At 43.9% G+C, this 21,491-nt stretch overlaps 1 protein-coding gene across 6 annotated transcripts in view; it reads left to right on the top strand.

Annotated features, from left to right (window-relative positions):
- Positions 1-8,032: 8,032 nt before the first annotated feature.
- CD96 (CD96 molecule) overlaps positions 8,033-21,491 on the top strand; it is a 32,126-nt gene continuing 18,667 nt past the window's right edge. For 2 of the 6 annotated variants that reach the window (XM_032098312.1, XM_032098310.1), the window contains exons 1-5: positions 9,581-9,753; positions 12,148-12,366; positions 15,284-15,709; positions 19,156-19,265; positions 20,723-20,945. In XM_032098312.1, coding sequence (XP_031954203.1) covers positions 12,309-12,366; positions 15,284-15,709; positions 19,156-19,265; positions 20,723-20,945 — 817 coding nt within the window. In that variant the 5' untranslated portion in view covers positions 9,581-9,753; positions 12,148-12,308. Of the gene's footprint in view, positions 8,152-9,580; positions 9,754-12,147; positions 12,367-15,283; positions 15,710-19,155; positions 19,266-20,722; positions 20,946-21,491 lie in introns of those variants that run through there. The other 4 variants (XM_032098311.1, XM_032098306.1, XM_032098309.1 and 1 more) reach the window with 3 other exon arrangements.

The raw sequence follows: 21,491 nt of genomic DNA, 5'->3' as shown, positions 1-21,491 counted from the left end.
CTGTCTACATTTTTTTTTTTTTAAATCACCAACAGAAATTAAAGTGGATAAAAGCATTATGACTGTGCAGTGTCTCTAATTATACATGCTTCAAACCTTGCTCGTCAGGGAGTTGTGCTGGACTGTGCAAGCACTGCTATGCAGCCACGGCTGCTGCTTTCTCCCCAGGAGCTGCCTTCCCCCAGTCACCACCAGCACGGTGGTGATTTGGTGAGCTCTGCCAAGCTGCCTGCGTGAAATCACAGGCTGGTCATAACGAGTGCTCAGCAGGCTGTCCTTGCCCCTTCTGCCCCTTCCAGTTCCCCAGCCAGGATTCCTAAATTAGTCAGCTGTCTTTTAGCTCAGGTCTGATTCAGTATTGTATTTGTCATCCCCAGATTCAATGGCTGAAAAGCAACAAACACAACACTGCACGTGGTGGGGTCCAACACTGTAGAAATGCCTGTCTAAAGGCTGGAGCTGGGCCTTCCTTTTATAGAAATTGAGTAAGTTATTTACAGGGAATCTTTTCTTACAGAGAACTCTGTGTTTCCTTGTCAATCACTGACTTCTGCCAAGTGCTCAGATTTCATTCCAGGTCTGTTCACCATCAGCTCTGTCTTCAATTTATTCCATGTAAGTTGAGATGCTGTAGTTGGACTTCTCCAAGTCTACACAGCCTTGTCTTAAGGTACGCCAAGTGTCTTATCCAGGCTTTGATTACTTCTCTGACGGACTACAGACATCCTGTTTGTTTGTTTATTAGGCAGCTTCTTATCTCAGTTGTAGACTTAGGAAACTCCATCATTTCAGTTGCACAGCTCCAGCAATTACACTTCCTGCTTTTCTGGTCTGGCTGGTGCTGCCTTACCCTGTATAAAGAGCAGAAGAAGGTGTAAGAAAGAAAACATTACCACAGGGAGCAGTCAGCAGTATAAGGTAAGAACCCCGGTCATACACGTCCTGCGCTGAATCCTATCATGCCGGGGTGTTGAGCAGAACAAAAAGGTGCTAACGAAAGGCCAGCAACCAAAATGATCATTAACATAGATTACCATTAAAAAAAAAGTAGGTAAATTAGAATAAAGGACTTTTTTTTCAGTTTTTTTTTCCTAGCAGGACAGGTTGAAGAGTAGCAGAATGCCCCATTCCTGGGAAGTAGTTGGTCTGGTTGGGTGGGACTTTGTAAAACCTGGTCTAGTAAAAAATGTCCCTGCCCATGGCAAGGGGTTGGACTAGACTATCTTTGAAGGTCTCTTTCAACCCAAACCAGTCTGTGATTCTATAAAAACTGCTTATTGCCTTTTTCCATTGTCAACCCATACCAATTTGTACATATTCACTAGAAGATGAGCTTGGCCTGGGGTTGCAGATATGCATCTGAATCTTCATCAAATGGCAACATTCACCTAACAGGCTGCTAAAGTGCAAATATTCTGATTTTTCACCTGCAATAATACCAGAAGTTAGAAAAATATTGAGGATTTATAAATGCCATTTATCCCCTGGAGAAGGGGGCCTGAGTTGAATGCATTTGAAGGCGCTGCAAATTAGAAATGTTTTAATCATGTATTCCCACTGGTGAGCACATTTAACAGCAGCAAATATTTATCCAGATGGATGAATGCAAGAATCAGGTTTGGCCTCAAGCTGTCACTGCTCCTAGCCAGTCACATATGTCACTGGTGGGTCGTGCTGACATGTCATCTTCCCTGCTGAGAGCATCCAGGTGTCTTCAGCTGCTTGCCAGCCCTTCCTTCCCCTCACTGGGTTGCTTCCAGTCACTCTTCAGGCTGTGCCAAGTACCTCAGCCACTGGAGAAGGTCCATCTGCCAGCCTTTCACAGGGGAACAATTGGGGCTCTTTTTCTGGAGGTCAGCAGTACTGCCAGGATCTCGTATGGTTTCAACAGGCTACAGGAGCCTGACAAAAAGGTTAAATCAGACACTTGCCTGGCACAGTTTTAATTGCCCAACAGGACAGTGCAGGGTACTGCCTGTCAGTGCTGCTGCTCATTTAGCTGCCCTTAAATGTTGTTCAGGCAGTAAGGAATTTTAATGAATTATTGCTGAGCAAGGAGCATGGATATAGTGCTGTGTCATAGAACAGGATATTTTTAAACTAATTCCAGTCTTTCTGGGTCACAGTTCGGCTTCTTTCCTTTGAACTCTTGAAGGGGAATCCAATCTACACCCAATGTTAAGGTCAGTTTTCTGAGCCGTTTTCACAGAGGCATGAATGCCTTAATTTTTCACATAGAGAGCCTGATCACATAACTCAAATGAGGAAGCCACCTCTTAGGCATGGCACGAGTCAGCAGGGGAAACTGGCCTTTACGTGCAGAGTCTGAGACCCAACAAGTGTGACTTCCATATGTATCTTCCATCCTCTTGACAAGTTTCTGTAGTAAGATTAACTGTAGCTGACATAATTTTAAGGCTAAATCCTGAAAAAGTCTGGAATAAGGCAGGTGAAGTTCTACCGTTAAAAATGCAACAGGCTATTATGGAAGGGCATTTTGAGAAGGATGATCATAATGAATGATGATCATAATGGCAGCAAAAGTGCATCAGGACTACGTTGTCAGAGCAATTTCAGGGCAAGTTTTGTTCCTGCTTTCCAGTAGAAAAAAAATCCTGTGTTCTGGCAAGCTTATTCAGGTCCAGAAAACTGGGCGCTTAAAATTCCTTGAGAGCTATGTAGTTATGGATTAAACTATACAGGCACAAAATGTTTCCTTTGACTGATTCTCTGTGCAAAGGGTGGGGATCGTGGATGCCGGTTGAGTTTTCTCACTGGAGAGTCGCGGGAGGCTGCGAAAGGAGATGCCAGAGGTGCCCTACCCAGCCCTTCTCCCCACAACAGAGCAGGAGCACCAGCCTTGGCATGCAAAGTAGCAGCTTTAAAAAGCCCCCCGCAACATCAGCTGCATAATTCAGAAGTCTCTCCATTTAATGTACTCAGGAAAGACAGGCAGGGCACGGAGTCCCAAATGCCTGGACACCTGTTACAGTGGGGAAACTGCAACACGTGTATCAGACAACAAGGCCCATGGAAAAGAAATATCTATGGACCGATTCTTGCTAGATGTTTCAGAGATGTTTATTTCTCAGCCGCATGGCCGGAGGTCTGCCGAGGAACTGCTCAATCACGGGACCCGAGGGTCCTTCTGCCCGCGCAGGGAACACAAACCAACCAATGGGAACGAGGCTGACCAGGGGCAGGGAAACACCGTGTCCCCTCAGGGCCCCTCTCCCAGGGCTACATGGCAGGGGGAAGGGACTCGAACAGACACCAAGGAGGCTGGAAAAGCCCTGGCATTGCTGGCCAGAGCAGGTGGCTGTTTGCACATAGCAGGGGCCAAAGGTGCTCCATGAAGCTAGTTCCCAGTGGCCTGGCAGGCAGGGCAGTGGCCCTGCTTCTTAGCCTCTCTCTGGGTTTACTGCTTTGGGCTTGAAATTAATACGATTTGTCATAAAAAATATGCACACTGACCATCCATGTTAATAATTAACTTAATGAGGATCTAACTGCCTCTAGCCCATCCCAGAGAAGTTAATTGAGGGGATTGTGTTTATAATCTGCCTTGAGAGTCCTAATCTTCTCTTCTGACTCTGCCAAGTCACAGATTGATTGATTGATTTTGGTCTCTTGGAGCAAAATAACAACCTCTTGAGACAGACTTTGGCAGTTTCCCAAAGAGAAAGTACACAGCATGGGGAACCAGGAAAAAAAATACAGGCTTCTCTGTGGTGTTTAAATGTGGGTTGCTAAATCCTGCTTCCTAGAAAATACGAAGCAGTAAATGTCAAGCTTTTAGGTGCACTTCAGGTCCTATGGAAAAGCTGTTGCTGTTGGCAAGGAACTTGTGTTGTTTTGTACAGACGATGGATAGTGGATTTTTTTTTTGAGAATTGGTGTGGAGGGTTAAATAAAACAAAACAGAAGGTCATGCCTGCCTGTTGGGGGGTGGTGGGTGAGGTCTTGCAGAGGTAACTCCCAGGTCTGGGAACCTCCTGTCCAGAAACTGCCTGGCTGCTGGAGCTATTCTGCACAGAGCAGGTCAGGGGCTGGCAAACATGATTCTGGTGAGGGAAGAAAAGGTCAGCCATAGAGAAATACTCCTGAAAACTGCAACTGAAAATGGAAAGGAAAAGAAGAAATTGCTGGAAAACACGCTGGGGAGCTTGTCAAGAGATCTAATTCTTTGTGTTGTGCCAAAGTCAGACTAACTGCACCTAAGCTATTTTTGGTCAATATTTTTTAGAGGTAATAATTCTAATAATAAGATAGCTAATATACTTGCTCTGTTCAATATTTTGTCCTTTTTGGAACAGCTGATACAACTTCCCTGAAAAAAAAAGATCTTAGTTCTTTCCTGTGGGCAACCAGTGTACCAGTCCCATAAAGCAGAGCATGTACTTTTTCTGTTCAGGAAAAGTAAGCAATCCTCCCTAGGATCCCACAGAATACACTTGTTGCATCCAGAGTTTTCAGATCTGGGCAGCATCCACACTGGTATAATAAAACTTACCTTCTGGGCGAATGGACCACATTAGTAGACTGCTTCTTTCCCTTTTTGTTTCATATATGTGTTGTTAAAAGCTTCTATTGTACAAGCCACTGAACCATATATGAATTTTCTTTGAACTTACATTTCTCTCATTATTCACTTCATTCTCTTCAGCTTCTTGGGAATGAGAGCCATTGCAAAGCAGGAAGCCTGTCAGGGAAGTCCAATATCTGAGGGTGTTATGAGATTACAGCCCCAATCTAATAAGGATAGATTAGTTTTATTTCAAATTTAGCCACGAGCATTTCTGGTTGAGCCAGATATTAAATCAGACTTCTAAAATTGTACCTGTACTCAGAGCAGCTGGTCAGCTGTACTGATCTCCAGGCTCAGTACTTGCTCTTGCATCTTGAAAGACCACAGCCAAGACATGGCAGAAGCACTGCAAGCTAAATGTGTCTCTGGTGTATTCAGGTAAATCACTGAAATGAGCCTGAAGTGATTTTGATCCACCCTTCTGCAAACAGATCCATGGCTTCTAAACTTGTGTTTTTCAAGCACTTCTGTGGTGGGCTTTTTTTATTCCTCCTTCACAAGCTCTTTGCTGCACATTATCATCTGTTAGAGAAATGTGAGTCAGTGCAATTTTATGGGGAGAAAGGATGACCAGCAATGGCCACAGCTGCCATAGTTTGCATGATGTTTGATGCTGCAGCTGCCAGGCAGCTGAGCAGGGGACAAGGGAGGAAAGGGTTCTCTGGAGAGTCTGATTCACACAAGTCAACTTTGTTCAGTTCTGTAATGAGAGATTTTTTTTTTCTTATTTGCAATTAAAATGTCAAATACACTATTTGATTTGTGCTCAGTCACAGTGCAATTCTCCAGCTTATTGGCTTTCATAAGTCTTCCAAGATGCTTTTTTTTTTCTTTAATCCAATTACAGTAACAGACTGAAATTCATTTACTGAAATCATTGATTTTCCAGGGGGCAGAAGGTGACTTCAACCTTTTGGGGAAGAAGACTTGGGTAACATGAGTGGCTTCCCTTGTCTACAGAGTGGTGCTTTTTTGGGACACAGTCTGGAAGCACCCAGGAGCCACCCATCAACTCGGGCAGTTAAACCCACCAAGCCACTACATATTCATTGAAAATGGAGGCAATCATGCAAAATAGAAGTTAACTGCTCTGCTAGAGGTCTCAAATTATTTCATTGCCATTAGCAGCATTGCTAAGCTTAATCAGCTGTGGAGAAATTAAAGCATAACCTCATTTCAGGCAGAGGAAGAGCGGTGTTCAATCGAGTGGTGCTTGTGTGTCAGTGGATCACAAGCAGGCTCCCGGGAATGGTTAGAGTACACCTGAGTGACTGGGATGGAAATAGTTTTAAAGACAAGGGGTCAGACTGGGAGGAGGGCTAGAGGAGATGACTACTAACCTACTCTTTGTTCACAATCAAAACTCCAGGTGGCACTCACGGATGATTTTCATTACTTGGTTGTCCTTTCTCCATTTTATGCAAAAAGATGTGTGAACAGTGACTGTTTTAAATCCCCATTAGTTGAGATATGAAGCTTCACTGAAAGAAGCAGCAGCAGTGCAGGCCCTGGCTAGTACTGTTTTGGGAGGTGACAGATTCAGCTAGAAACTGAAGATGTATTTTATATGGAGAGTGACCCTTACAAATCAACCTAAAAGTGGAAGTCTTTCTTAATTTTAGTGGTGGTTGAAACTTCAGGAAGTCATATTGAATATTGAAAGAGGGGTTTTCTGTTGAAACCCACCTTCATTCTCCATCCCTTTCTTCAGCTACTTGGTCAGGAGCGCTCTGGAAGGACTCTGTGTTCAGTGCCCTTTGCCATACTAAAAACTCTTGCGGGCTCCTTCGGGCAGGTTCATGTTATGACTTTGAGCACAGAGTGAACCAAAAGGATTCACATCTGCTGTAGCTACATGTTATTCTGCTTATGGTGTGGAAAATAACATTATGCAGAAATATCCAAGAAGTTTTCTACTCTCCATTTTACCTTCTAGCTGCTGCTGTGCTGTGTTTATCCCACCTGACTGCAGGCTGTTAACTCTATTGAGATACCCAGATTTAGGAATGCATTCATCCCATGCTGTGCTCATGTAAGGAGCACTCAGCTCTGTGCTGCCTTCTGGAGATGACCCCCCTCTTTCCAGGACCTGGGTGAGGCATCCTGCTCTGCAAGGCTCCAGGCTAAAGCACCTCAACGGTCCAAACACAGCTCCACTGAGATACACTTTCTTCTCTGCAAAGTCAGGCTCAACATGAGCAACAACCTCTGTTTTCCTTTTCTCATTTGTACTTCACCACCTTTTCTAAAGAGACAGGGAATTACAGTTTAGTGGACAATTTAATTGATGATGGATGTGATGGAAGTAGTATCTCATTTTCCTATGGTTGCTTCTGACATGCTGATAGTGTGGAAGGTATTTATAGGCTACAAAGGTATTGTATGCAAATGAATTCATTAACATACGATGCTTTCAAAATATTTTGTCAAAAAGAAAAAGCCAAGTTATGGTTCTCAGTGTCACTGTAAACTTGGCCTTTTGTTGTTGTAAATTATTTTATTCTTTGGTTTTTTAATAAAGACAACTGTGCTACGCTCAAATCGTCACTGCTACTGTATCTGAAGTTAACTTTCACACCTTTATTCTTTTCTATTTGATGTGTTTCTTCAGTGGTGAATTCTAACCAGTTTGCCATGTTGTGCCCTGGCCAGGTGTCTGTGTGCCTTCAAGAAGGTATTTGCATACAATAGTATGGATGAATTTAAATTAGTTGGGGAACACAATCCATTGGAGATAGTCTGCATGGAAAAATGAGCTGTACAACCCATCTAGGTTTATATCATTTCAGAAGTGAGCTTAAGCTTTTTGGTTCTGACCAAGCAGTCTGTTCTTGTCTTGTTAACTCCCTCTGTCATGCACCACTCAAGACAAAGTCCCACAAGCTGTGTCTGAGAAAAGTTCTTTCACAAGCAGACTTCTTTTGCTGGAGTGATTCACAAAAGCTGCTCCAGGTCTCTGAAGCTGCTGCCAAAGTGACCGGGGGAGGATATGGCCCTTCTGGAAGGCTTCAGTGGAATCTCAGCCTTGTAGTCTCACATGAGCAGGTGTTTCCCAGCACTCGCAGTGGGTTATCCTTTCCAAACAAATGCTTTATTCAAAGCTATGGGTGCCATTACATTTTGTTTCACAGTTCTTAATCTACTTTGAAACATCTTCTTACAAAACCTGAGAGATGAGATGTACAAGTGAAAAGCCTTTAGCCGATGTTGAAAATGGTGGGGAAGCACAGCTTGTGCTGTATCTAGAAAAGAGAAAGTGACCAAAGAAAGCAGGGCTGGTCTCATGTGTGCCTATGTCTGTGTAGAGTCTTTAATTTTGATGGAAATATTTGGCTGGCTGTCACACGGTGGTGTTTCATTAGTATTTCACTGTTGCGTCAATGTGCCTGCTATTTGTTTCGTTTTGCTCATTGGTTGCACTTTTTGTACTCTGCTTTTTCAGTAACTTGCACTTTGCACAAGGAAATGCTCAACAGCTTACCCCAATGAAACATCATTGGTCAGAAACGGCATTAAATGGGAGCAGAGGACCACAGGGACCTGTGGCTGGAATGGCAGAGAAGGTGAGGGAGCTCATTATCCTCCATTTATCACCATATGCTCTCTTTCTCTGAAACATGACGTGTAAGTTAGGCCTTCTAATTAGAAAAAGTAATTAAAAAGTTGAAGCAGGGAGGCACCCATGTCCTTGGTTTTCTCCCATACTCTGAGCTGTCAGTGAATAGGGAACAAAAATTGGCTCAGAGCATTAAACACCTTTCAGATGGAGAAATTGCTGGTGAGAGGGAAGTGTGTGTGCCTTGCCATGCTGCCTCCAGACCCTGGCTCAAAATGGGGCTGGACTGTGTCATACATAGGGTATAGGTGTGCACATGCAGCCATGAGGGAGGAGGAGTACGAGGAGGAAGCAGAGGAAGAAACCCTCTTCCCTCTTATCCCCCTCTTACCTTCTATGCAGAAGAGGCAATGCTGTGAGCAGGAGAGAGGCACCAGAACTACGTGTGGGAAGGAGAGACAGAGGAAGCAGGGGATCACTGAAAAACCCCAGTGGGTGTCCCACTGCCAATTCAGTGCCCTGTCCCCTGCAAAGCTGCCCCTCATCCTGTGCCACCCACACATCCAACCCGCCATGAGGTGCTGTGGTCAAAGGTGCCCACGGCTCTGAAGCCATTAGTGCAGGTTTCAAAGAAGTTCAAAACCAAAACACAGTGTTGAAGTGGGAGTTTCTGTACCAAGTGCCAAGCAAACCTGAAAGGTTAGTTTACTCTTTAATGAAATTCCTACTTCAAAGTCTCCCTTTCTTTTCCACCAGGGACCAGTGCTTTCTTTAAGCAATGTTTAGAGGACACCAGTCTGCAAGGGTAATCATCCTCGCCTCTGGCAGGAACGGCTCGTGCACTAGCATTTCTAAAAAGGATCTCTTTGTGAATAATTGAATTTGTCTCTGGAGTTGAAGATTTCTTTTTCTGTGGGACTGACTGTAGCTGTGCTTCCTCCTTAGGTACAGCTTACTGTAATTGAGGCAGAAGAAATGTATTGCAGTGGAGGGTTTTGTGAGCATGACACATAATAGGGTGATTGCCATGGAAAGAGTCATTTGTAGTGTTTAAAATACCTCCTCCAGTGGTGAACAGATCTGCAGAAAATAATTAAAGGATCCCCCTCTGCCATCCCCACCGGAGTGGAAAAAAAATTAATGCTGCATGAGATGTGCCTGTGCAGTGGGCATAGCCCCTCGCTGCAGTGCACCGTCAGGAACCCATCCTGGAGGATATTCAGAGCCCATCTGTTCCTGACACCCCCTGGGACACTGGGGACTATCAACCAGGTCAAATGCTTGTCCAGCCTAAAAGAAAACACTGTGATTCACACATCCACTGACAAGGTGTGTCACTTGCTTGGGCACAGCTTCTTTTCCTCTGAAACCTCCCAGCCTTGCAGCGATTTCTGGGTGTCTCTGGAATAGCAGGAAAAGCCTGCACATCCCAGCTCTGAGGCAATCGTCCCTGTAGCTTCTCCAGCAAGGAAAAGCCAAATACAGATGTATCCTCTCTCCAGCTACCAGTGAGGTCCACTGTCCCTGGACATGTTTCAGTACCTCCCCTCGTCCTCACCATCCATAACCTGATGTGTTACATCCAACCACGGCATTTGCAAAGCTGCCTGTAAGTAATTTTCCAGGAAGGGGATAGTGGGAGAAGAAACTCTCGTAATAATTTGTATTGCTGTGAGCAGGACCTCAAGTCTGGCTCCAGGGAAGAGGTGTCTCCCTGCCAGTAGGCTGAGATAAGTGGTGTGTCTCAGAATGGGTTTTGATGTCATTTGCAGAGGCAGGACTGTGCTACTCACGCACATGAATGTTGGCAGCAGGGTGAGTGCCTATTTCAAGACCTGGGCTTAAGGCAGGAATTGGGGCAAAACACAGCTCTGAACTGAACAAAACTCCATCGTGCTGGGAGGTTTCTTTCTTGTCTGTCTTTAATCACCAAGCACAGCAACAGAGCTGGGTGGCTGCATTCAGCCAACACAATGAAACATAGCAGCAGTATGTTTTTAGGATGTTATTTTGGGGGGGGAAACAAATTCTAATGGCAAGATACAGTGATCTAGTAACTCAAACAAGCTGCTCAGGGATTTCTGTGTCTCTTGAATGTGCCACACAGCACTTGGGCTGTCTTGTCAATTTGTGATGTGTGTTTCAGATCAATAAAAAAGATCATTTAAGACAAAATACATTCTCTCATGGTACAAACCTTACATGACCTGATCAGCAGGAGAAGCTAAGGTAACTGCAATCATAAATGAAAATCCAAATTTTAGACTGAAGTCAGATTTTCTTGGACTCTAGTATCTGCAGGTAATCTCTGGGTTCTTTGTGGTCTTTGGTCTGAACTGGAAACCAGAACATATCTCTTTAGTATTTTTGCTCCCTTCTGGGCTTGTCAGTTACAATGGCTTCAATATTCTGTTTATCCTCAGCTTCAGGACTTCTTGATCCTCTGAGACAGATCTCTGTCAGGTTTCTGAATGACAAACAGAGATTTCATCCCCAGGGACAATTCCTTTAGCAGTAACCTTGGCATCCAGTGCATTTCCTACAAGTGCTCTTAGTGCATTTCCTCAGGTAGAAGAGCAATGGAAACAAAGAAAGAACTGTGCAACAGCGTTTATTCTCCAAGACGTGGAGCCCTGACATAGCCTGGCCAGCACTATTAGCTCCCGCTGGAGCCTGTTTAAGTGTGACACCAAAAGGTTGCATATGCATAGATTAGGGAAGTGGTATAGATGTTGTTTACACCTGGCAGGCTGCAAAATAGGAAAATGACCAGAGAGTCTTTCTTTTTCACCTTTTACTTTGTACCTTGCATGCTAGAGGTGTGGGGAGCTCCATGGTTAGCAAAATTTGGAAGTCAGGAAAAGACATGTCAGGACTCGGATCAGTCAAGGACTCCCTCCTGAGGGAGGGCACTGCTGGCAGAGAGAGGTGCCTGTTTAAGGGACTGTGACACTTGCCTTCTCTTCCCTGAGGAATGGGCTGTAATAGGCTCTGTCCCAAAGTCCACATGGTGGGTTGTCCTTGGGCCCCCGAGGATGGAGCTATCAGGGGCAACAAGCCTCTTGCCCACCCATACTGCCAAACATCCACGTCATGAAGAGCCAGCAAATAACATATCCACGCTGTGCATGTGAGGTGTCCTGCCCTGCTCTTTTTGGCTTGGGGGAAAGAAGCGTGATAAGCAAGAACTCAAACCTGTTTCTTTCTGAAAAGCTGCCAATTTGCATGACTTGCCTGCAATGAGATGCTTTGCTGGCAGGTGTGTGCCTAGCTCACGGAAATGCAGTGTGCTTCCAGGACAGCTCAGAAGGATATACAGGTGACCTGCAATAGAGACAGGTGACAGGACTGCCAGGAACCATGCTCCTCCACCTGAGGGTGCTGCCATAACCAAAACTGACAGCTGAAGGACAGTACAGGGATTAACTACACCAAGGGACATTGTCACATGTGATGCTGTAATTCATCAAACTGCAGAAAATAATTCATGTTCTCCTTCTTAGGAAGAAAAGGAGGAAAAAGAAGTGAATGTAGAAACTCTCATCTCATCTGTTTTAATTTCTGGAGATTGTTTTTTGATATTTTGCTGTGTTTTTTAAAGATTCTGAGTGTAGAGGGTCTAGAAATAGTATATGTGAGATACTTTGAACTAATACATGAAGGAAATGAAGGAAGAAAGAAAGTCAGCTTTTTTTTGTGTGTGCAGCCTACCATATAGTACCCAGAAAATACAGAATAATCAAGGTTGAAAGAGACCTTTGAGAGCAAGTCCCACAGCTAATGTGGCACCACCATAATCACTCCCAAACCATATCCCCAAAAATTACATAGTCAAACTTAGGTACCTGGCATGTTTTTGGTCGTGTGTAAACCAGTAAACTGCTTCCTCTAAGTTAACCTGAAAAGGCAAAGGAAAAAAAATTGGTTTTCAACGTGGACTTAAAATGTAAGTAATGTTTTCGTCTTAAAGGTTTCACAAGCTGTACTTATTTTATCACTCCAGCAGGAAACTGAGGCTTTCAGTTTAATGAAGCATTTCTTTGAAGTCATGCTAAGTGACTCTGCTGCACATCTGCCTGCCTGCACGGGGCAGGCCACTTCAACTTCCTTTTCTGAGGGAGCACCAAGAGAGATACTTATTCACCAGAACTTCATTAAGTGAAGATGAAAGCAAGGTGGCTCTTCTCTCTGTTTTGTTTGCTCTCAGTGCCCAGTGTCACAGGTAAGAGCTCCAGGAGGACACCTTGACTCAGTTTATGATGGAGGGTGGTGAGGGGCAGTTTGGCATTAGTGAGTCTCACAAGGGAGAGTTGTAGCTACTGGCAATGATTTTCTATTTCCTGACAACTTTCAAATAACTCTAGTTATATAATGTGCAGCTAGTAAGGAGTAAATGGCTTATGCTGACTAGCAGATTGCTTAATTCAATGTGCCTAACCTGTCAGAATAATCACAGGGATGAGCTCATTTGAAGTTAGGGCACGGTGTGCTCCTCTCAAATGGGCCAAAAGGAAAACTGCTTTCAATGGAAAAATTAAAAATACCTTTCTGTCTCTGTGTTACATACCTGTGTATGCAGAGAGAGGAAGAATTGAAACACTTCAAGTCAAGGGTAAATTGTACAGCTGCAACCCCTTAAACAGATTCTTCCCTTCCTCTTCTCCACCTAGCCCCATGTGCTGTGTTAAAGGCTTGAGAGACAAGTTTGTCATTCAAGTAAAACACTCAGAAAAGTTGGCTAAGGAGGGCTGCATCTTTGTCGGAGAGAGTTTAAACCAAAAGCAATCTGAGGAAAACCAAGAAAAAGTATGATGTTCACAAACCCCCACCCCTTCAAAATTCTGACCATGATAAATGCAGGAATATTTATTACCAGCTAGGAAGAACAATTTTGTAGGATACAAAATTTTCCACTAAGAAGGGAAAAACCGCATGTATTTGACTAGCATGGTAAGATGCATCTCAAAATCTGGCATAGGCTGCTCTTTTTTTCCATATAACTGAGGCAAACTGGTCCTAAAAATAAAGGAAAAATAATTTATACGTGTATTCATAGAAAATAGAAAATGTCAAATGCAAAGAAAGGAATAGAAGCCTCAAAACATGCACACATAAGAAAGCAATAGTAATTAGAGAAAAATAGGAATTGGGTTTTTTTTCCTCCGAGGATGAAATCCTCACTGAAGTCACTCAAAGGTGAAAGTGGAGGCCTTTATGCCCTTTGTGGAGATCAGACACCTAAAGGTCTGGAAGTTACTCTAAGAAATTTCAATTGGAGCACAAGTATGCACTAATGGACACTGATTTTGAAAAATAAAGTTGACATAAAATGAGATTACTTATATTGGGATGTTAGCAAAAAGTTAAGAACACTTTTGCACAAAAAGTTTTCAGTTAAAATAATCTAATGTGCTAGGCTACTAAGAAACAAATTCAAATTAGGATGTTGCTTCTACAAATATAACTTTGGCAACTTAATAGAAATTACTCAAGTGATTCTTCATAGGCATTCTTCATATGAATCTTAGACCTAAGGCAACATCAGCATGAATATGAGCAAAAAAATGTTGTGTGCCTTTTGCCTGATAGTCTGATTGCAAGATTACTAATTGTTTTTTCCTTAACTTTTACTGATGCAAAACTTGTGGTGAAATCAGAGAGCATTTCCTATAATAAGCTCCTTGGACTAACAAAAATAGTTTTAGTAATTTTTCCCTCAGCACAAGGCTGTGAGACTTGTCATTCAGGCTTATTTTTATTTACCCTCTTACATCACCACATCTCTTAGAATAAAAGACGAGCAGAACACATGCAGCAATGAAACAGCAGAGATTAATGTTGGCCATGGCCATTCAGTAGCTTTGTTCTCCACACATCTAGTCTCCAAGTGTCCGTGTCACCCTTCAGTGGACAGGTACCAAATCGGAGCCAGCTCTGTGGGGATGTATCACTCTGCCCTTGTGCCTTTTCCCTGTCAAGCCAGAGCTGAGGGTGAACAGAGTCCCTGCCTGGCTCCTTCCTGGCTGAGCTGGCAGAGTGTGGGGCACACTGCAGCACAACTGAGGTTGTCTGACCCTGGCTCAGGTGCCCCAGAGCCCTGTACCACACAGCAAAGCAAAGGATTGGTACCTGGCTTTTTCAAGTAAAGAAGGTGAGCGGTGGGCACTTGCAGCTGGCAGGACTGCAGGGCAAATTCCCAAAGAAAATATACAGTGATGTTATGATGCACAGGGAGGATAAAATGCAATGTAAATGGGGGGCAACAAGTCTGTACCTAAGGACAACTTCACAACTCATTTTATTCTGTGGACTCACATGTCCTTTTGGAAAAGGGACTTTTTGTGTATGGCTCGATGGGAGTGATTGATTACTTGTCTCACTGCAACACCCCCCTCCATAAATTCTTCATCTCCTTGAGTTTGTCAGTGCCCTGCATTCAGGGGTTTAGGGACTGCAAGACTCTTACTCATAGGAGGGAGAAAGGGATATAAATCAATTTTACTACAACAGCAGCTAAACCAAGTAGTACAGGCTCCTGCTGAAAGCCCCTTCATTTCATCGATCCATTACTCCTTTATATGGCACACTAAGGACTGCCACCTGCTTTATGAAATTAATTGAGGAAGAAACCACACACACCAGAGCAGCTCACTCTGACACTGTGACAGACACTCCTTTAGGACATGCAGGAGATGTTTAATAACATGGAGAATGGCTTTCTCTGCCAAAGCCACAAAGGCAATGGGCAGGGGGACAGTGCAGGGAATTGGCCAGCGGGGATATCTCATTTGTTCTTGCAAGAAGAACTGGGGAATAACTGGGCCCAGCTTCTGTTTTATTTATTTTACCTGAAAGATTTTCATTTGCGCAGAGGCCCTCAGAGCTCTCATTTCTCTCCCACAAGCGTGACAGGACCTTCCTGGCCTCTTCCAGACACACATGCATTTGCTCTCCCAGTTGTCTCTCTGAAGTCTGTACTGGTAGAGATTTGCTGTAAAGCTCCTTGCTGGGAAGCCTGTGGTTACAGTTGTAAGGTCTTCATAGTTGTCTGTGGCTAGGGCACCAGGTCATGACAAAGATGTCTTAGGTAAAGCTTTGTTTAAACACTTGCACTGAAAATGATCCTGTTTGTTTTTAAGGCCAGACTGCAGATGTCATTACCCAGACAGAAGTGGTCCATGCTCTGCCAGGTGCTGATGTGACCCTGGTGTGCATGCTCCCAAAACCACACACCACCGAGGTAATACAGACGCAGTGGTCCAAGACTAATGGCAGCCTGTCTACCAAAATAGCTGTATATCACCCCGATTATGGCACCCATTACTTCAAGTTTTCTGCGGCTCCTTACAACTTTTCAGTGTCCTTCAGCACGAGGAGGTGCTGCCGTGGGGATGACACAGAGTCCTTGTGTTCCACCAATCCAAATGCCACCTCTGACTGCAGTTGGTGGGATCTGCATCTGAAAAATGTTACCATGTCCCTTAGTGGGCAGTACGAATGCACTTTTGCTACTTACCCATATGGGACAAAGGCTGCAAAAATTCAACTTATTGTCAAGGCAGCAGGTAAGTGATTGCAAATGAAATTTTGCTGTTTCCTAACCAGGTGGGGGAAAATATCAGGATAGATGAACATTTCTTGGTTGGTGATGGTGACTTGTTTGGGATTTACATTTGTGCCACTGAATGTTGCTTGTACAGTTTCCTATTTACCAGGCACTCTTTAGCTGTTTTGTCTAGCTTCTGATTAGGAAACCTTATTTGTTTGGTGGAATACAAAGTTAGATAGTAAAGTAAAGTGAAAAAAAGGTGGTGAGGCAGGCAGTTTCTGCATTTTCATTTTGGAGAAACATTGTGGAGGAGACTGGATGAGCAGTTCAGGATATGGTGGGACTAAGGATGTTGGATCTTCAAACCATGTTGTGCTACTGCTGTGGGCGTGCAGCACTGGGCACCAGAAAGAGAAAGCATCCTTGTCTGATTGAGGCTGAGGGCTGGCATCTGCAGGGCATGCTAGGTGTTAGCTCCACGGATGGATGTGTGTCCCCACCACCAAAAACACACTGGAGCAAAGTGGGGAATTGCTTAGGAGACTCACAGGAATGGAGATTTGGCTGCTTCTGTCAGCCAAAAGGAAGCTGGAAAGCAGCATGACTGCTCTTGGTAAGTAAGCCTCAGGGGAGAGTGTGAACACTAGGGAGGATATTTAAATTATCCTGGTAAAGGAACAAATTATTTAAATCAGATGAGAATGGATTTGACTGCAAATTAAACAACAGTGGCAATTGTCAGTGCAGCAACTTTGGGAACAGCTGTTTAGTGTCAGCAGTGAGGGCAAAAGCCCAAACTGCTGTGAAGATGGAACTTGGCAGGGGTGTTGAGCTTGTTGTTGTGCACATGGGGAACTGGATTTAATGGCCCTAGAAACCTCTTTCTGACCCAGGTTTCTGTTAACAACCCAAGAAGGATTGAAGTAAATACAACAAACCTGGCACCGTTTCAGTTCAGAGGAGCTGCAAGGCCAACGTCCTCACTCTGCTTGTGCCCAGGGCTGTAGACGCAACAGACATTCAAGAGTTAGGAGCAGGGTGGGTGCAGGTTAATTTCGGGGTATTTTAGTCTGCTCCCACTGCCCTTTTACCTGCATCATGAGGCCAGACTGGTAGTCCCCACGCTGGACCATGTTGCTCCTGTAGCACGAGGAGGTCCTGTGCAAGACTCATACTCCGGGATGTTTAACACTGATGGCCCCTGCGTGGCAGTAGCTCCAAGCATTTTGGTGCTGTTATCCTGGAGGCACATCTTGGGCAACCCTGTGGCACCCTCCTGCCCCGATGAACTTGCAGAGGCAAAGTGAGAGCTGGCACCTCTGCCCAACCCACAGAGGACACAGTGCACACTGGATAATTGTGCCAAAGATGAAGCTGCCACTCTACCTGCTGTATGGGGTGTGTTGTAGTAGGCTACACTTTTGGAATTTTCCTGTGCTTCACAGGGCAGAGGGATCAAGGGGAGTGCAGTGAGGTTCAAACCGTGCTGGTAACCCTGTGAAACCCTCCCACGCTTCTGTTCTTCATGCAAAGTTTCTCTCTCTGTTCCTTAGTACAGTTACTCTGCCAATCAGGCACTGCTTTTCTCTTGCCCTTGGTATGGACAGGTTCAATGCTGTTATTGCTGTCTACAGTGTGGGCAGCTCTTGTTCATATCAGCATCATTGCGGCTTTTTTCAGTAACTACATGATGTAGCAAGCTGTGCTACTGATGACTGCTTGCTAGAGAGAACTAAAAAATTGAGTTTGCTACCTTTTGCAGGTTTGTATTTTAAGGTAACCAGATTTGCAATGAACCACTCCCACTCAAAAGAAAGCAAAAAAACTTAATCCAGCCTATGAGTGGGATGGATAAAGGTGATAGTCTATGATGAAGTACAGTTTTCATTACCTCCAAGTGAAGTGAATCCAGATGCACTCAACTTGTCAAAAGCCCACAGAGCAGCAGGCCTTCATAGGACAGACAGACAGACACAGAGGACTTTAGCCAACAGGCTGTTAATGAAGATGCGAGCCAGAGATGGGAGGGGGAAGCAAGAATCTGGGACATGTGACTGTGAGAGTAGACAGAAGCTGTTTCCAGACTGAACTCCTGGGGTGACTACTCATTTCCATACTTGTTGTATTCTGTACAGCACTTTTGCATGGTGGTTTGTTCCAGCAAAATCTTCTGTACAGTTTTGTTCCTGGAGAAACTGGAGATTTGCTTGCTTTGTTCTTTCATTATCCTCTCTGCACTGTCCAGCCCTGGGCTTCTTCACTCTGTGTCCTGCTGTGAGAACTGGCTCCTCAGGTTCTTTACTCTGATGGATGCGGGGGGAAGCTGCTCCTGCTGCTGGCTCTCCCGGGCACAGCTCTGGGCACTGCCTTTCTTCACATCTCCATGGCATAGGCTGCGTGCTGGCACCATTGCTCCGTGCTTGGGTGCCAGATGCAAAGGAAGTTAGTCATCAGAAAGTCCCCACTGACAAATACCATGACAGTCTGGGACAGCTGGATATTCTCACTCCCCTCAAGATAAGAAATGAATGAAATACATATCTGTTCTATCTCCACATGCAAGCCAGATCTACCAGGGGACAGAGCTGAGGAGTTTCACTGCAGTGTGTACTGGTGCCTTGCCTCCAGGGAAGAGAGAAGGCAGGTTTTAGGGCAGGGAGGATGGCAGGATGCACCACACCCCCACCTGCTCCGTGGCCAAGGGTCAGAGAGGTCAGTGCTGATCATGGCACTCACAGCACCTCCCACCCATCACCACTGCTCTTCCTGCTTAAATGCAGACATGCACACTCACAGACCCAACATCCGGACCACAGCAACGCCCTGCTCACTGCATCACTCTGCCCAGCCTCCACAGCTGGATGGAACCCTGGATTGAGAATGGGTAGGGTAGGAGATGGTGAAATGGATTTTGAAATGGATGAGAAAGGAAAGAGTGAAAAGTTTTGTGGTAGTGGGCAGGTTGAAGAATAACAAAAGGAACACTTACACTGAAAAGGAGGGTTAATCTTAACCTGACTGACATGCTGAATAGCTTGCTTAGTGAAAAGAAGGTCTGCAGATATCTCCAGAGAAAAGGAAATAGAGGTGCACAAAACTGATATGAAGGTTTATTGCCTCAGAAAAAAAAACAACTGTAAGATAAAAATTGAAGCTTCAAATTATTCTCAGCTCCGAAAGGAGACATCGTGATCCTGCAGTGAAGAAAAGCTTTTTAAAGAATTGCCAAAAAATTCAGGTAATGCTGTGAATTGAGTCATGAAACTGCAACTAGAATCAGATGCAGGGCTTTCACTCAAAAAATGCGTCTATGGGTAATGGTTGAAAATTACAGTTCCCTTCTAAACAGAAAAGTGCCTGTTCCTTGAACAGAAGACTAGTCAGCAATGGTTTTCAAATCATGTTTCTGATTTTCCTGCTTGGGTTTTTTTGTTGTTGTTGTTGTTGTTCCAATGATAAAAGAGGAGAGGCACTACCTGAAGAAAGTGTGGTTAAACGAGACTTTAGAAATTCCATGCCTTGAGGATGTGACCTCAGAAAATTTGTCCACTTATCCTTTGAAATGGCTAGTGGTAAGTATTTCTCATCTCAGTTATAAAGTTCAGAAAGAACTACAGGGTATTTTTGCAGATTGAAATGAAAATGTTCTACATTACTGTGTCCTGTAGAATCTGCTAAAAAACTTATCAATCATGTTGTACTGTGATAATAAAGGGAAAAAGTATAAACATAGGGTTGCAACATACACACTACAAAATAATACCTGTTAAAGAAATAAAGAGGAAAAATTCCATCTTAATTGCTTTGAATTTTTTAGGAGCACATACAGAGCAGGTCTAGGGAAAGTGGCTAATGTAAAAAATCTAAAATATTTCTTATGTTGGATTTCCAGTGAGTTTTTCTGTAGTGAAGCTTTAGTATCTGAAAAATACATGGTTACTGTGTAGGATAGTAAGACATCAGGCTGCTTTGAGATAGAAAAGGAAGGTACTGACTAATGTTTTTGGCTTTGTTAACCTCTGTGTCACAGATGCCACCGAAGACATGCAAACCCAGTTATCAAGCTAACCAATGAAAAACTATTTTTAAGCAATTTTCTGTGAGATATGAAGCTCACTATATTTTTGTACTTTATCTTGCTTTCTGGATAAATATTTATATGCATGTTTTAATGTAACCTTTTAGCATTCATTTTGGTGTGTAAAGATAAGTATCAGTGAGCAGTGTCCTTGAGCTTTGCTTGTTCATTTATATATGTTGTCACAGAGGAGCTGTAGCTGTTAAGGGTTTCCTTAAAGGCGACTTTCAAATATTTTAGGTTTTTTAACCTTTTGTTCTTGTTCATTATCTATTTAGATCTGCCTTATGCAGGTCGTTCTTAATATTAAAATTTTAAATCTTTTTGTAGGGAGCACCCTTATCCTTACTACTTCAATTTTGCTGGTTCAGTCTACACAGTAGCAGAGGAAAGGGAAAAAACCCCAAAGGTCAGCGCAATGATATATGTGGGTTGCCATGCATCATACAGAGTAGAGCTTGCAAATATGTACTGAGGCACAGATGTCCAGGACATGCTGGCTGCTCTTACAGCTAAGGGTGGCTGCCACACAGACAATAAGGGGAGATAAATTTTAGTTATTATTATCAGGTTTTTCTACTTAAAATTCTAAAAGAGCAAAGTTTTCCTTGAAATTTCAATCATATTTAATATGTATGGGATGTTCAGCATAACTTAGAGATTGGTGCAGTGAGAAAGCACCTCTGTTGCTCTCTCTGCGGGCTACAGAGATCAGGATTCACCAGACATAGCTCATTATTCCATATTTTATTGTCAAGATGATGACTGCTCTTGGTACTGAAGTTCTGAGAGAGAATATATTGGGGAAAAAAGCCCAGATGTTGCAAATGTCCACTTACTGCTACACAATGTGCAAAGGAAGATTTTCACAGTGGGAATAGAGCTGGTTTACAAAAATTTCTCTGTGTGTGTGTCTGGGCTTCACAATTTTGTGGATTTTTCTGTACACAGGGTGAAAATGGCAGGAAAGAGGAACTTGTGACCAAGGAGCCCTCCTGTCCTGCTGTGTACAGGAACAGCAGCGTGCTGTACAGGCAAAGAGTCCTCCTGGGTTTCAACAATGCCCTAAAGATTTCCTCCCCCAAAATCACTGATGATGGCAGAGTCTTTTCCTGCCACGTGCTGTACCACCCGGAGAGAGTCCAGAAGAGCAGCACCACTGTGAGAGTATTTGGTAAGGGGCTTATGCCAACTGCCTGCTGCCTTGCACTTGGAAAGCTGAGACTCCTGTCTGGTTCTGAAGCCAATAACCTTTGACAGATACTGGGGGGCTTTTTAATATAAATATATTTACCTTGTCATTTTTTCAGCTGCAATAAGGTAAAATGTTAGTAAATAACTCTGTAGTTCTTAGAAGAATGTGAGTCCATTCCTTCAATTTCTGGCATGAAAAAATAGTAGATTCATTGCACATATATCAACCTCACTGCCATGCACATGGCCAGTATATTACCCTGATGTGGAGGCTTATGTTGGGATTTTGTGGGTTATGGGGAAGCACACTGGTCATCAAGATCTCCGTGTCCCAATGGCTATGCTGTCTGTGGTTAGGAAATTATGGCCAAAATTTAGTAAGCAGTTTGAGACTACTGTTGTAGCAAAGTCACATCCTCAAAAGGCATGTGACATTCAACCGCTGCCAGAGGCTCTGGCGCTGAAAATGAGGGTCCTGGTGGGGATCTCAAACTGGTCGGGAGTGGCAGGGCCTGTGTACTTCAAA

Source organism: Corvus moneduloides, chromosome 2, assembly GCF_009650955.1.
Source record: "Corvus moneduloides isolate bCorMon1 chromosome 2, bCorMon1.pri, whole genome shotgun sequence".
Classification (NCBI taxonomy): domain Eukaryota; kingdom Metazoa; phylum Chordata; class Aves; order Passeriformes; family Corvidae; genus Corvus; species Corvus moneduloides.
Note: the sequence above shows the minus strand (reverse complement) of the source record. Positions and strands in the feature narration are given on the sequence as shown.